Source organism: Rhinopithecus bieti, unplaced genomic scaffold (assembly GCF_001698545.2).
Source record: "Rhinopithecus bieti isolate Rb0 unplaced genomic scaffold, ASM169854v2 scaffold_18620, whole genome shotgun sequence".
NCBI lineage: Eukaryota > Metazoa > Chordata > Mammalia > Primates > Cercopithecidae > Rhinopithecus > Rhinopithecus bieti.
This window is the reverse complement of record NW_016809631.1, coordinates 1,753,514-1,767,832: the sequence shown is the minus strand read 5'-3', so window position 1 is coordinate 1,767,832 and position 14,319 is coordinate 1,753,514. Positions and strand designations below refer to the sequence as shown.

The 14,319-nt window shown below is 37.3% G+C and overlaps 1 protein-coding gene across 2 annotated transcripts in view; it reads right to left on the bottom strand.

Annotated features, from left to right (window-relative positions):
- IPMK (inositol polyphosphate multikinase) overlaps positions 1-14,319 on the bottom strand; it is a 77,438-nt gene that overhangs the window by 31,905 nt on the left and 31,214 nt on the right. For both annotated transcript variants that reach the window (XM_017889901.1, XM_017889902.1), the window contains exon 3: positions 12,531-12,627. In XM_017889901.1, the coding sequence (XP_017745390.1) occupies positions 12,531-12,627 (97 nt within the window). The remainder of the gene's footprint in view (positions 1-12,530; positions 12,628-14,319) is intronic.

Here is a 14,319-nt window from a genome sequence, read left to right as displayed (position 1 = left end):
CATACATTCCATATATAATTACTGTCAAGGCACACAGGTGAAGAAAACAGATAAAAACCTGCCTTCATAGAGCTGCTTTTGAAGAGTTGAAATCGCATTACGCTTAGCATAATTGCTGCTACGTATTTGGTACTCACTGAATATTAATTTTATCAGTATATATAAATATTAAACATGCAAGTCACTGATAAATATTAAAACCTGCTAACCATGTTAGGTCACCAACGAGTCCAGGTCTAACTTCGATATTCAGTATAAATAAAAATATAAGATGATTCCCTGGAGTCTATTCTTATCCTTCCAGATGAGACAAGCATAATAAACACAAAATTAAAAGATGTATTCACAACTCAGTTATGCACTTGATAATGGATATTCTCCAACCCTCAAGCTAATATCAAGCCTTAGCCTTTAGTTAAATGTTAAAAATAATAGCTATATATAATAAACCTACTTATTACATATTGATTTCATCTCAAGTTAAAGTAACTCTTTTTTGCATGTGTCATGACTGCAAAACACACTCAATCTGACCACTAACCTCAAGTATGCCCTTAAAGTTGCTCAACTATCATGATCTGTTTCCCAAATCTCCTCACTTTTCCATCTTCTGAGACTACTATTTCATCCTTCCTTCCCCCATCATCCATAAGATCAGCTTGCCTATTTTTTTTTTTTTTAATTCTAAAGAAAAAGGTACAACTTAGTCAAGGTTATAGATGGTAAACATTACTACAATAAATATGACAGCTAGGTTTTCTTTGATGCAATAGTAACATAAAAAAAGATGACAGTAAGAAATTTGTTCTAAGACTGATCCAAAAAAATCTAATGAACTAAAAATAAGATAGATTTTTGTTGTTGTTGTTTGAGACAGGGTCTCACTCTGTCACCCAGGATGGAGTACAGCAGTACAGTCATGGCTCACCGCAGCCTCGAACTCCTGGGCTAAAGTCATCCTCTCACTGCAGCCTCCTGAGTAGCTGGGACTACAGGTGCATGTCACCACACCCAGCTAATTTTTATTTTTTTCTTTTCTTTTCTCTTTATTTTATTTTATTTTATTTTATTTTTGAAACAGGGTCTCTCTCTGTCACCCAGGCTGCAGTGTAGTGGTTGATCTTGGCTCACTGCAACCTCTGCCTCCTGAGTTCAAGCCAATTCTGTTGCCTCAGCCTCCTGAGTAGCTGGGACTATAGGCACCCATCACCATGCCCAGCTAATTTTTGTATTTTTAGTAGAGACAGGGTTTCACCATGTTTGCCGGGCTGGTCTTGAACTCCTGGCCTCAGGTGATCCACCCGCCTCAGCCTCCCAAAGTGCTGGGATTACAGCCATTAGCCACCGCACCTGGCCTAATTTTTAAAATTTGTTGTAGATACAGAGTCTTGTTATGTTGCCCAGGCTGGTCTTGAACTCCTGCCTTAAGCAATCCTCCTACCTTGGCCTCCCAAAGTGCTAGGATTACAGGTGAGAGCCACTGTGCCTGGCAAGATAGACGTGTTCTATCTGGAATAGTTTAAGTTCACTCTGTTCAAGGTCAAGAATATAAATTAGACTATATTAATATGATGTTTGAAAAGTATCTTGTAAAATAATTATAATATGACTATTTCATATGATGTAGTTTATAAGGCAGAATTCTGAATATTAGAATAGAGATTATTTTTACATATCTATATACATAGACATGTGTGTATCATAAAGATAGATAGCACAATTAACTAGATTTACTTTTATAACTCTGAAAACTCTATTTAGGACTCTTATGAAGTGAGTCCTGCAGAAGACTAAGGATGGGCACTTGTAAACCCCAGATCTAAGAGAGAGAGTCTGTAAAGTTTAGTGCTGGTACTTGTAAAATAAATAAAAGGATATCTACTCTTCATAAATACGTGGAGTTCATTTCAACAGGTAACAATGTTTAGAAATAAGCTACGTTTAAGAGGCTATGGTCAATAACTTATCACTTATTAATTTATAGAAAGTATATAAAGAATTTCTATAGTCCCTTAATTTTTCTGAGGTAAAGATTATAAAAATATCACGTGTTCAGAAATATAACACTTCCTGCTGTTTTAAGCAGACTACATAAGATCCCTCTGTGGCTTTACCAAGGACATTGTTTTCATGCTCAAAATATTTATATATTTTATGATGCTGATGACAGTATGAGATTATGTTTGGTTAAGTGAAGTAACTCAGGAATGGAAAACCAAACATTGTATGTTCTCACTCATAAGTCGGAGCAAAACTATGAGGATGCAAAGGCATAAGAATAATACAATGGACTTTGGGGATTCCAGGGAAAGGGCAGAAGGTGGGTGAGGGATAAAAGACTACACACTGGGTACAGTGTACAGTGCTCCGGCAATGGGTGCACCAAAATCTCAGAAATCACCACGAAAGAACTTATTCATGTAACCAAACACCACCTGTTCCCCAAAAACCTACTGAAATTTTAAAAAATTTAAAAATAAAGATTACACCAGGTTACTATGAATGGAACTTTTCTATCTTGCTAAACATATATAATTAAATATAATTATCTTAAACATAAGTTAAATATACATATGGTTTTATAAGCGTTAGGTATAAAAAAATTCCTTTAGCTAATTTTCTACTGCTATTCTTGATATCCTAAGAAAAGAGGCAAAAGTGCCCTACAGAAAAATCTCAGAAAATCTAGAGATAACTAAATAGTAAAGCTGAAATAACCAGTTCCTTTAAAGGGAAGAAAATAGGGAGGGCATTTAGGGAATTGAAGGAATACTTATTTATAGCCCCTTAATCAATATTGTTGATTTCATAAATTATGAAAATACAGGTTTCAAATTGCATTAAGTTTTTCCTCACCCTATCTGGAAAATCTACTAGGTATTAGCTACTAGTTTGATTTCTAAACCTCACAAAAAGGAGGAAAAGCCAGAGGAAGAACCACTGCTCAATTATGAAGCCAACTGGAAAAACAGATGATATGGTTTGGCTCTCTGTCCCCAACCAAATGTCACCTCTAATTGGAATCCCCATGTACTGAGGGAGGAACCTGTTGGGAGGTGATTGGCTTACGGGAGCGTTTTCCCCCAAATTGTTCTCATGACAGTGAGGGAGTTCTCATGAGATCTGATAGTTTTAAAAGTGGCAGTTCCCCCTGCACTTTCTCTCTCCTGCAGCCATGTAAGACCTGCCTTGTTTTCCTTCACCTTCCCCATGATTCTAAGTTTCCTGAGGCCTCCTCAGCCATGCAGAACTACGAGTCAACAAAATCTCTTTTCTTTATAAATTATCCAGTCTCAGGTAGTATCTTTAAAGCAGTATGAAAATGGACTAATACAATAAGACCTTTCTTTGCTACATCAATCTCCAGCTATTCCTGAGAACAATACAAGTTAAAAGCAGAAAGAATAATAAGTAGAGAATTTGGGTCCACAGATTAGGGGTGAAGGAAGAGGGATGCAACAGACATGTATGTCAGCTTGTTTCAGTTCATGCCTCCTGCAACATGACTAGTAGCTAGCTCCAGAAAACTACCAAACAGGCTAGAGATTACATTTGGAAAACTCTCAATTTTTTCAAACCTACTAAATGTTATACTTTTCTATCCCTCCAAATAATTATATCCAAAGGTTTTTGATGCTACATGTATTAGCCTCTTACATGTTTATACACAGGTACAAATGATATTTATTTGTATGAATAGCACGAAATGCTCAAAGATAATTGCCAACAAATGTTATATTTTTAAATTCCAGGGCAGTTCCAAGATGGCCAAATAGGAACAGCTCCAGTCTACAGCTCCCAGCATGAGAGATGCACAAGACGGGTGATTTCTGCATTTCCAACTGAGGTACCGGGTTCATCTCACTGGGGCTTGTCGGACAGTGGGTGCAGCCCACTGAGCATGAGCTGAAGCAGGGTGAGGCATCGACTCACCCAGGAAGTCCAAGAGGTCAGGGAATTCCCGTTCCTAGCCAAGGGAAGCTGTGACAGATGGCACCTGCAAAACTGGGTCACTCCCACCCTAATACTGTGCTTTTCCAAGGGTCTTAGCAAATGGCACAGCAGAAGATCATATCCCAGGCCTGGCATAGAGGGTCCCACACCCACGGAGCCTTGCTCATTGCTAGCACAGTCATCTGAGATGGAACTGCAAGGTGGCAGCAAGGTTGGGGGAGGGGCGCCCGCCATTACTGAGCCTTCAGTAGGTAAACAAAGCAGCCAGGAAGCTTGAACTGGGTGGAGCCCACTACAGCTCAAGGAGGCCTGCCTGCCTCTGTAGACTCCACCTCTGGGGGCAGGACAAAGCCAAACAAAAGGCAGTAGAAACCTCTGCAGATTTAAATGTCCCTGTCTGACAGCTTTGAAGAGACTAGTGGTTCTCCCAAAATGGAGGTTGAGATCTGAGAAGGGACAGACTGCTTCCTCAAGTGGGTCCTTGACCCCCAAGCAGCCTAACCGGGAGGCACCCCCCAGTAGGGGCAGACTGACACCTCACACAGCTGGGTATCTCTCTGAGACGAAGCTTCCAGAGGAAAGATCAGGCAACAACATTTGCTGTTCAGCAATATTCGCTGTTCTGCAGCCCCCACTGTTGATACCCAGGTAAACAGGGTCTGGAGTGGGACCTCCAGCAAACTCCAACAGACCTGCAGCTGAGGGTCCTGACTGTTAGAAGGAAAACTAACAAACAGAAAGGACATCCACACCGAAACCCCATCTGTACGTCACCATCATCAAAGACCAAAAGTAGATAAAACCACAAAGATGGGGAAAAAAAAGAGCAGAAAAGCTGAAAATTCTAAAAATCAGAGCACCTCTCCCCCTCCAAAGGAATTCAGCTGCTCGCCAGCAACAGAACAAAGCTGGACAGAGAATAACTTTGACAAGTTGAGAGTAGGCTTCAGATGATCAAACTTCTCCAAGATAAAGGAGGAAGTTTGAACCCATGGCAAAGAAGATAAAAACCTTGAAAAAAGATTAGACAAATGGCTAACTAGAATAAACAATGTAGAGAAGTCCTTAAATAGAAGCTAAATAACCTAAAAAACCTTAAATAGAAGCTAAAAACCATGGCATGAGAACTACATGACGAATGCACAAGCTTCAGGAGCTGATTCGATCAACTGGAAGAAAGGGTAGCAGTGACCGAAGATCAAATGAATGAAATGAAGCAAGAAGAGAAGTTTAGAGAAAAAAGAGTAAACAGAAACAAAAAATCCTCCAAGAAATATGGGACTATAAGAAAAGACCAAATCTATGTTTGATTGATGTACCTGAAAGTGACAGGGAGAATGGAACCAAGTTGGAAAACACTCTGCAGGATATTATCCAGGAGAACTTCCCCAATCTAGCAAGGCAGGCCAATATTCAAATTCAGGAAATACAGAGAACACCACAAAGATACTCCTCGAGAAGGGCAACTCCAAGATGCATAATTGTCAGATTCACCAAAGTTGAAATGAAGGAAAAAATGTTAAGGGCAGCCAGAGAGAAAGGTCAGGTTACCCACAAAGTGAAGCCCATCAGACTAAGAGCAGATCTCTCAGCAGAAACTCTACAAGTCAGAAAAGAGTGGGGGCCAATATCAACATTCTTAAAGATAAGAATTTTCAACCCAGAATTTCATATACAGCCAAACTAAGCTTCATAAGTGAAGGAGAAATAAAATCCTTTACAGACAAGCAAATGTTGAGAGATTTTGTCACCACCAAGCATGCCCTACAAGAGCTCCTGAAGGAAGCACTAAACATGGAAAGGAAAAACCGGAACAAGCCACTTCTAAAACATGCCAAATTGTAAAGACCATCGATGCCAGGAAGAAACTGCATCAACTAACGAGCAAAATAACCAGCTAACATCATAATGACAAGATCAAATTCACATATAATAATATTAAACTTAAATGTAAATGGGCTAAAGCTCCAATTAAAAGACACAGACTGGCAAACTGGATAAAGAGTCAAGACCCATCAGTGTGCTATATTCAGGAGACCCATCTCACATGCAGAGACACACATAGGCTCAAAATAAAGGGATGGAGGAAGATCTACCAAGCAAATGGAAAGCAAAAACAAAGCAGAGGTTGCAATCCTAGTCTCTGATAAAACAGACTTTAAACCAACAAAAGATCAAAGGAGACAAAGAAGGCCATTACACAATAGTAAAGGGATCACTCAATTCAACAAGTAGAGCAAACTATCCTAAATATATATGCACCCAACACAGGAGCACCCAGATTCATAAAGCAAGTCCTGAGAGACCTACAAAGAGACTGAGAATCCCACACAATAATAATCGGAGACTTTTACACCCGACTGTCAACATTAGACAGATCAACAAGTCAGAAGGTTAACAAGGATATCCAGGAATTGAACTCAGCTCTGCACCAAGCAGATGTAATAGACATCTACAGAACTCTCCACCCCAAAGCAACAGAATATACATTCTTTTCAGCACCACATCACACTTATTCCAAAATTGACCACATAGTTGGAAGTAAAGCACTCCTCAGCAAATGTAAAAGAACAGAAATTATAACAAATTGTCTCTCAGACCACAGTGCAATCAAACTAGAACTCAGGATTAAGAAACTCACTCAAAACTGGGTAACTACATGGAAACCGAACAACTTGCTCCTGAATGACAACTGGGTACATAACGAAATGAAGACAGAAATAAAGATGTTCTTTGAAACCAATGAGAATAAAGACACATGTACCAGAATCTTGGGGACACATTTAAAGCAGTGTGTAGAGGGAAATTTATAGCACTAAATCCCACAAGAGAAAGCAGGAAAGATCTAAAATTGACACCCTAACATCACAATTGAAAGAACCAGAGAAGCAAGAGCAAACACATTCAAAAGCTAGCAGAAGGCCAGAAATAACTAAGATCAGAGCAGAACTGAAGGAGACAGACACAAAAAAAACCCTTAAAAAAAATCAATGAATCCAAGAGCTGGTGTTTTGAAAAGATCAACAAAATTGATAGACCGCTAGCAAGACTAATAAAGAAGAAAAGAGAGAAGAATCAAACAGGTGCAATAAAAAATGATAAAGGTGATATCACCACCGATCCCACAGAAATACAAACTACCATCAGAGGATACTATAAACAACTCTACACAAATAAACTACAAAATCTAGAAGAAATGGATAAATTCCAGGACACATACACCCTCCCAAGACTAAACCAGGAAGAAGTTGAATCCCTGAATAGACCAGTAATAGGCTCTGAAATTGAGGCAATAATTAATAGCCTACCAACCAAGAAAAGTCCAGGACCAGACGTATTCACAGACAAATTCTACCAGAGGTACGAGGAGGAGCTGGTACCATTCCTTCTGAAACTATTACAATGAATAGAAAAAGAGGGAATCCTCCCTAACTCATTTTATGAGGCCAGCATCATCCTGACACCAAAGGCTAGCAGAGACACAACAAAAAAAGAGCATTTTAGACCAATATCCCTGATGAACATCCATGCAAAAATCCTCAATGAAATACTGGCAAACCGAATCCAGCAGCACATCAAAAAGTTTATCCACCATGATCAAGTCGGCTTCATCCCTGGGATGCAAGGCTGGTTCAACATACACAAATCAATAAATGTAATCCAGCATATAAACAGAACCAAAGACAAAAACCACATGATTATGTCAACAGATGCAGAAAAGGCCTTTGACAAAATTCAACAGCCCTTCATGCTAAAAACTCTCAATAAATTAGGTATCGACGCGACGTATCTCAAAATACCAAGAGCTATTTATGACAAACCCACAGCCAATATGATACTGAATGGGCAAAAACTAGAAGCATTCCCTTTGAAAACTGGAATGACACAGGGATGCCCTCTCTTACCACTCCTCAACATAGTGTTGGAACTTCTGGCCAGGGCAATCAGGCAAGAGAAAGACATAAAGTGTATTCAATTAGGAAAAGAGGAAGTCAGATTGTCCTTGTATGCAGATGACATGATTGTATACTTAGAAAACCCCATCGTCTTAGCCTAAAAGCTCCTTAAGCTGATAAGCAACTTCAGCAAAGTCTCAGGATACAAAAATCAATGTGCAAAAATCACAAGCATTCTTATACACCAATAACAGACAAACAGAGAGCCAAATCATGAGTGAACTCCCATTCACAATTGCTTCAAAGAGAATAAAATACCCAGGAATCTAACTTACAAGGGATGTGAAAGGACCTCTTCAAGGGGAATTACAAATCACTGCTCAATGAAATAAAAGAGGTCACAAACAAATGGAAGAACGAACATTCCATGCTCATGGCTAGGAAGAATCAATATCATGAAAATGGCCCATACTGCTCATGGTAATGTATGCCATCCCCATCAAGCTACCAATGACTTTCTTCACAGAATTGGAAAAAACCACTTTAAAGTCCATATGGTACCAAAAAATAGCCTGCACTGCCAAGTCAATCCTAACCCAAAAGAACAAAGCTGGAGGCATCAAGCTACCTGACTTCAAACTATATTACAAGGCTACAGTAACCAAAACAGCATGGTACTGGTATCAAAACAGAGAGATCAACCAATGGAACAGAACAGAGGCCTCAGAAATAATACCACACATCTACAACCATCTGATCTTTGACAAACCTGACAAAAACAAGAAATGGGGAAAGGATTCCCTATTTAATAAATGGTGCTTGGAAAACTGGCTAGCCATATGTAGAAAGCTGAAACTGGATCCCTTCCTTACATCTTATACAAAAATTAATTCAAGATGGATTAAAGACTTAAATGTTAGACCTAAAACCATAAAAACCCTAGAAGAAAAGCTAGGCAATACCATTCAGGACATAGGCATGGGCAAGGACTTCATGTCTAAAACACCAAAAGCAATGGCAACAAAAGCCAAAATTGACAAATGGGATCTAATTAAACTAAAGAGCTTCTGCACAGCAAAAGAAACTACCATCAGAGTGAACAGGCAACCTACAGAATGGGAGAAAATTTTTGCAATCTACTCATCTGACAAAGGGCTAATATCCAGAATCTACAAAGAACTCAAACAAATATACAAGAAAAAAACAAACAACCCCATCAAAAAGTGGGCAAAGGATATGAACAGACATTTCTCAAAAGAAGACATTCATACAGCCAACAGACACATGAAAAAATGCTCATCATCACTCGCCATCAGAGAAATGCAAATCAAAACCACAATGAGATACCATCTCACACCAGTTAGAATGGCAATCATTAAAAAGTCAGGAAACAACAGGTGTTGGAGAGGATGTGGAGAAATAGGAACACTTTTACACTGTTGCTGGGACTGTAAACTAGTTCAACCATTGTGGAAGACAGTGTGGCGATTCCTCAAGGATCTAGAACTAGAAATACCATTTGACCCAGCAATCCCATTACTAGGTATATACCCAAAGGATTATAAATCATGCTGCTATAGACACATGCATACATATGTTTATTGCGGCACTATTCACAATAGCAAAGACTTGGAACCAACCCAAATGTCCATCAATGATAGACTGGATTAAGAAAATGTGGCACACATACACTATGGAATACTATGCAGCCATAAAAAAGAATGACTTCATGTCCTTTGTAGGGACATGGATGAAGCTGGAAGCCATCATTCTCAGCAAACTATCGCGAGGACAAAACACCAAACACCACATGTTCTCAATCACAGGTGGGAATTGAACAATGAGAACACTTGGACACAGGAAGGGGAACATCACACACCAGGGCCTGTCGTGGGGTTGGGGGAGTGGGGAGGGATAGCATTAGGAGATATACCTAATGTAAATGACGAGTTAATGGGTGCAGCACACCAACATGGCAGATGTATACATATGTAACAAACCTGTATGTTGTGCACGTGTACCCTAGAACTTAAAGTATAATAAATAAATAAAATAAAATAAAATTCCACTGCTGATGTGCTAAAAGTAGGTAATTGTGATGATTGTACAATTCTGTGAATACACAAGAAACCACTGAGTAGTATACTTTAAATGGATCAGTTTTATGGTATGTAAATTACATCTCAATAAAACTATCATAATAAAATTAAAAGAAAAAACCTCATTGGTCAAAACATTCTTATTGTTCAAATTATTATATGATAGTTTGTTGAACAAGTTGGCTTTCAGCATTTTACTACTTTGGATTATTAAAAACAGTACCAGCTTTATAAAATTCTACCCTGAACACATAAGAAAAGATACCCCAACAACAAGAACAAAAACCAACATGAAATAATGTCATTAATTTAAGACTACATAAAACACAGTAATGCAAACTGTAGTATTCTACTAAAACTCAAGCAAATATGTTTTCATGATCCTGTGAGCTAAACATGTACATACGTTTGCCATCTTCTATTTCTTTCATTTGCAATCCAAAGGATAAAAACAGAAAGATGATTCTATGAAGTTGCCAGTAAAATCAAAAGAAAACAATCTGCATGGTTCAACAGTTTTGCCCCACTTCTTCCAGAGCTAACAAAGTAGGAAAGAAGTAGAAAATCCCTTGAAGCAACTGTTGCTACTACTGGACCACTGTGTTATCATATATACTTTATTTCTTGTCCTTTTTTCCCTTCAGTTTATGTTTTCTCCTCTCGTTACTCAGCTTCCTCACTTCATCCTCTCATCTTAGTAGCACAATATCTCCAAAAATGGAGATATTTGAAAATAAACATCTCCATTTATTTTCAAATGAGAGAATTAGAGTTTATAAAATATTTTCACATAAGATAACATGCATCTTTACAACTCAGTGGTATTACTTTCTATTTGTAGAAGAAAAGGTGGAGCTCAAAAAGATTACTGAGTTAGCCAAGTTCACAAAATTTGTAAATAACCAAGACAGAGGACAAATATTTTTACTTCAAAGTTACTGCTCCTTCTATATTAGCATAGCTGAACTTCAAGATTATATAGTACTGAAGACCAAAAAGGTTGATTACCAGCAATCCCTTGATTATTTAAATTATATGCTAGTAATCCTAAACTAAAAATGCTATCTTTAATTAAAATATTTCTTCTCTTATCCAAATTCTTTCTGTATACTCTATTCATAGTAATTATGCTATGTTTGCTGTTATTCTACTCTTTCCAAACAATCCTTTAAACTAAGCGTTTAATTATCTAGATTTTTAATCAAACACCAACCTCAGCAACCTTCATTAATTTTTCAGCGTCACTTTACTGAGGAATAATGATTTACTCTAAATTAAACAGCAATCAGTAGCAAAGTTCATTGGAATCTAGATATTGTACTTTCTCCTTTCCTTTATCTCATTTATAGCATTCCTGAAAACTTCCACTTACAGCAAAAGGGGAAAAAAAGGAAGGCATTAAATGAGTTTGCGAGAGATTATATAGGGAATGATGACCAAAGGGCAATCATAATGACTTGTAAAGTAATTTAAGCAAAATGTTGATCTGAATCATAGACACATAGATATATTTAGGACTAAAAAGACCTGTAAACCCACAAAAAAGAAGGAAGGAATTAAGGGAGGGAGGAAAAAAGATAGTTAATAGAGCTTCGGCTCACTTTCTTTTTTTTTATACAATTAAAGTACAGAGGAATCATAAATACTCAAGGGAGATACGGATTTACTATTAGCTAGCTGAGGATACTCACAGAGAGATACCAGGGTTCCCTATTAGTGAATCCTGGCACACAAAGTCAGTAAGTTAAAGGAAGACAAGAATTGACCAAAGGAATAGGCAGACTCACACTGGAATCCCCTTCTCTTTCTGTCCTCCAAGTATGGATCAAGAACTATCCACATCAGAAACACCCATGGCTTTTAACAGGTCTATCACTATACTCCAACATAGACCTGTATAAACAAAATGTCTGGGAGTTGGACTTTTATATTTGCATTTTAACAAGACCATAGGTTATTTTTAAACCCACTGAAGTTTGAAGCCCTTTCCCTTCAATTCACCTTTGTCAATGGTCAGTCAAGCTGCTTATTTAATTAAATTGTGTCTGCTTTGGCAAATGCCTTCTGGGGGCAAATACTGCTTCAGGTATTAGTTAATCTTAAAAAAGAGAAATTCTGTGTCCTTATTTAGGTCATTTTATTCCCTATGAAACTTACCAGTGTTTTTCAAAAGACTGTAATTTAAAGCCTGGAGGTGAGGGATGAAGGAATAGGATAAGAGACAGGGAGGAAGTCATGCAGAGACAATATTTTCTTGATTTTGTAAAATTACTCAAAATGGGAAAATAAACTACACGATAAATTAGGACAGAACATCTGCAAATTAAGATAGTATTAAGTATATATGCTTCCATTCAACTATAAGAGATTGGCCATTTACTTGTATATGCCACTTTAAAAATCATTATGAAAACAAAAGTATTAATAAGTTTCATTTAGTGAAAGAAAGATTAGAAAGCAGAACATATATATTCTGTGTTTTTATAATACATACTATATTAAATTTTAATTTTACATAAGGTCTTTAAAGAAGGTACACTCATGAATTAAAACTGAAAGATAATTTTTATGAAAAGATTACCGTTTGGTGCAGTGGGAGGTGACCAGATGCCATAATATTTTGGCAAATATTTTCGTAGCTCTAGAAGAACACCATCAAAACAGTCAGCAGCATAAACCTGAAACAGAGAAATATAACATTGCTAGGTTCTTACAATGCTTTGTAACTGCCCTGCACATTTCTCAAATAAAATATATTATGTTGAATTATAATTCATCTGGTATGGCTTCAACTGCAAGTAAATTTGGAACAAGCAAAAAATATTACTGTGTGTCTCCAATGAGTAACTATGTATTATTTAGAGTACACTCTTGTTGGTTATCTGATTCTAGCCTTTTACTATCCTTGAACTATTTTACAACTTTGTAAGTTATAGATACTGATAGCAAATGCAAAATAACTCTTGTCCATAGACATGTAAATACATTCTGGCCAGAGGATGTTCTTCTGACTTTCCTCCATGCACCCTGAGAGGAGGAAATGTAGTGGCAATATGATAATTCACATCAAACTTCCATTATTCCAGATAAATGTGTGTTTCTTTAACTTCTCTTTTGAACAACTTTTAACATCTATCTGGTTCCCTAATTAAACAATACGTTAAAGCAAATCTTTAACATATATTTATTTTATATCTATAAGGTGATTTTGATTTTATCTTTTTTTAAAAAATCCTTTAACACAGTGTAAGTCTAATTGCTGCTCATTTAATTCCTTGATTTGTAACCATTAATAATTCTAAAAGATACTAGAAAATTCTAATATCCTAGAACTAGATTCTAGTTTTCCTAGAAGAAAAGAGATAATATTTTTTGTTTAAAAAATGACATGTAACACATTTTATCTAATGAACTTTCTCTAAATATTCCCTACCTAATTATTTAAAATCATTGAAGTTTACTGGTGTAAAATGCTTATGAAAACTTAGTATTAGAATCTAATTATATATGCCAAACCATATTTATGTCAAGTAGTTGTATGCAACATAATTCTTCAGAATAAATTCAAGTGTGGCAGACTCTTGGCAGACCAAATATCCATGTGGTACATTGTATTTCCCAGACTCACCTGTTGAATTGTTAGTAGAAGTGATTTATATTAGTCACTTCCAGGCCAAGGTAATTTAGAGCAAGTGTACCTGAACATCCTTCCATTCCTAGCACAATGACCATGGGTGCAGTGCTGAGGATGAGCTAATTACAAGATGAAGGAATGAAGTAGATCTCTGTGTACTATCTAAAGAACTCCATGCTATATTTATAAATAAAAAAGATAAAAGGCATATTACATACAAATATATATAGCAGATCTATGGAATTAAGTAAGATACATATGTGGGTATCATCTCTGCAAAGGCACAGGACAAATGATAAATATTCATTTGAAACTACTGATAGTTTAATTCTGGAACGGAAATGAAAGATAAATTTTCTCTTCTTATTTAGAATATTTTTTAAAAGTAGTGGGGCTGGTGTTTACTGCAACATGCCAGGCAAGATAACGTAAGAACCTTTCTTTTTGTTGTTGTTTTTTGTTTTTTGAGATGGAGTCTCGCTCTGTCGCCCAGGCTGGAGTGCAGTGGCGTGATCTCAGCTCACTGCAAGCTCTGCCTCCTGGTTTTACACCATTCTCCTGCCTCAGCCTCCCAGGTAGCTGGGACTACAGGCATCCGCCACCATGCCTGGCTAATTTTTTGTATTTTTAGTAGAGACGAGGTTTCACCGTGTTAGCCAGGATGGTCTCGATCTCCTGACCTCCTGATCCACCCGCCTCAGCCTAAGATAACCTAAAAACCTTTCTATCTTGAAAT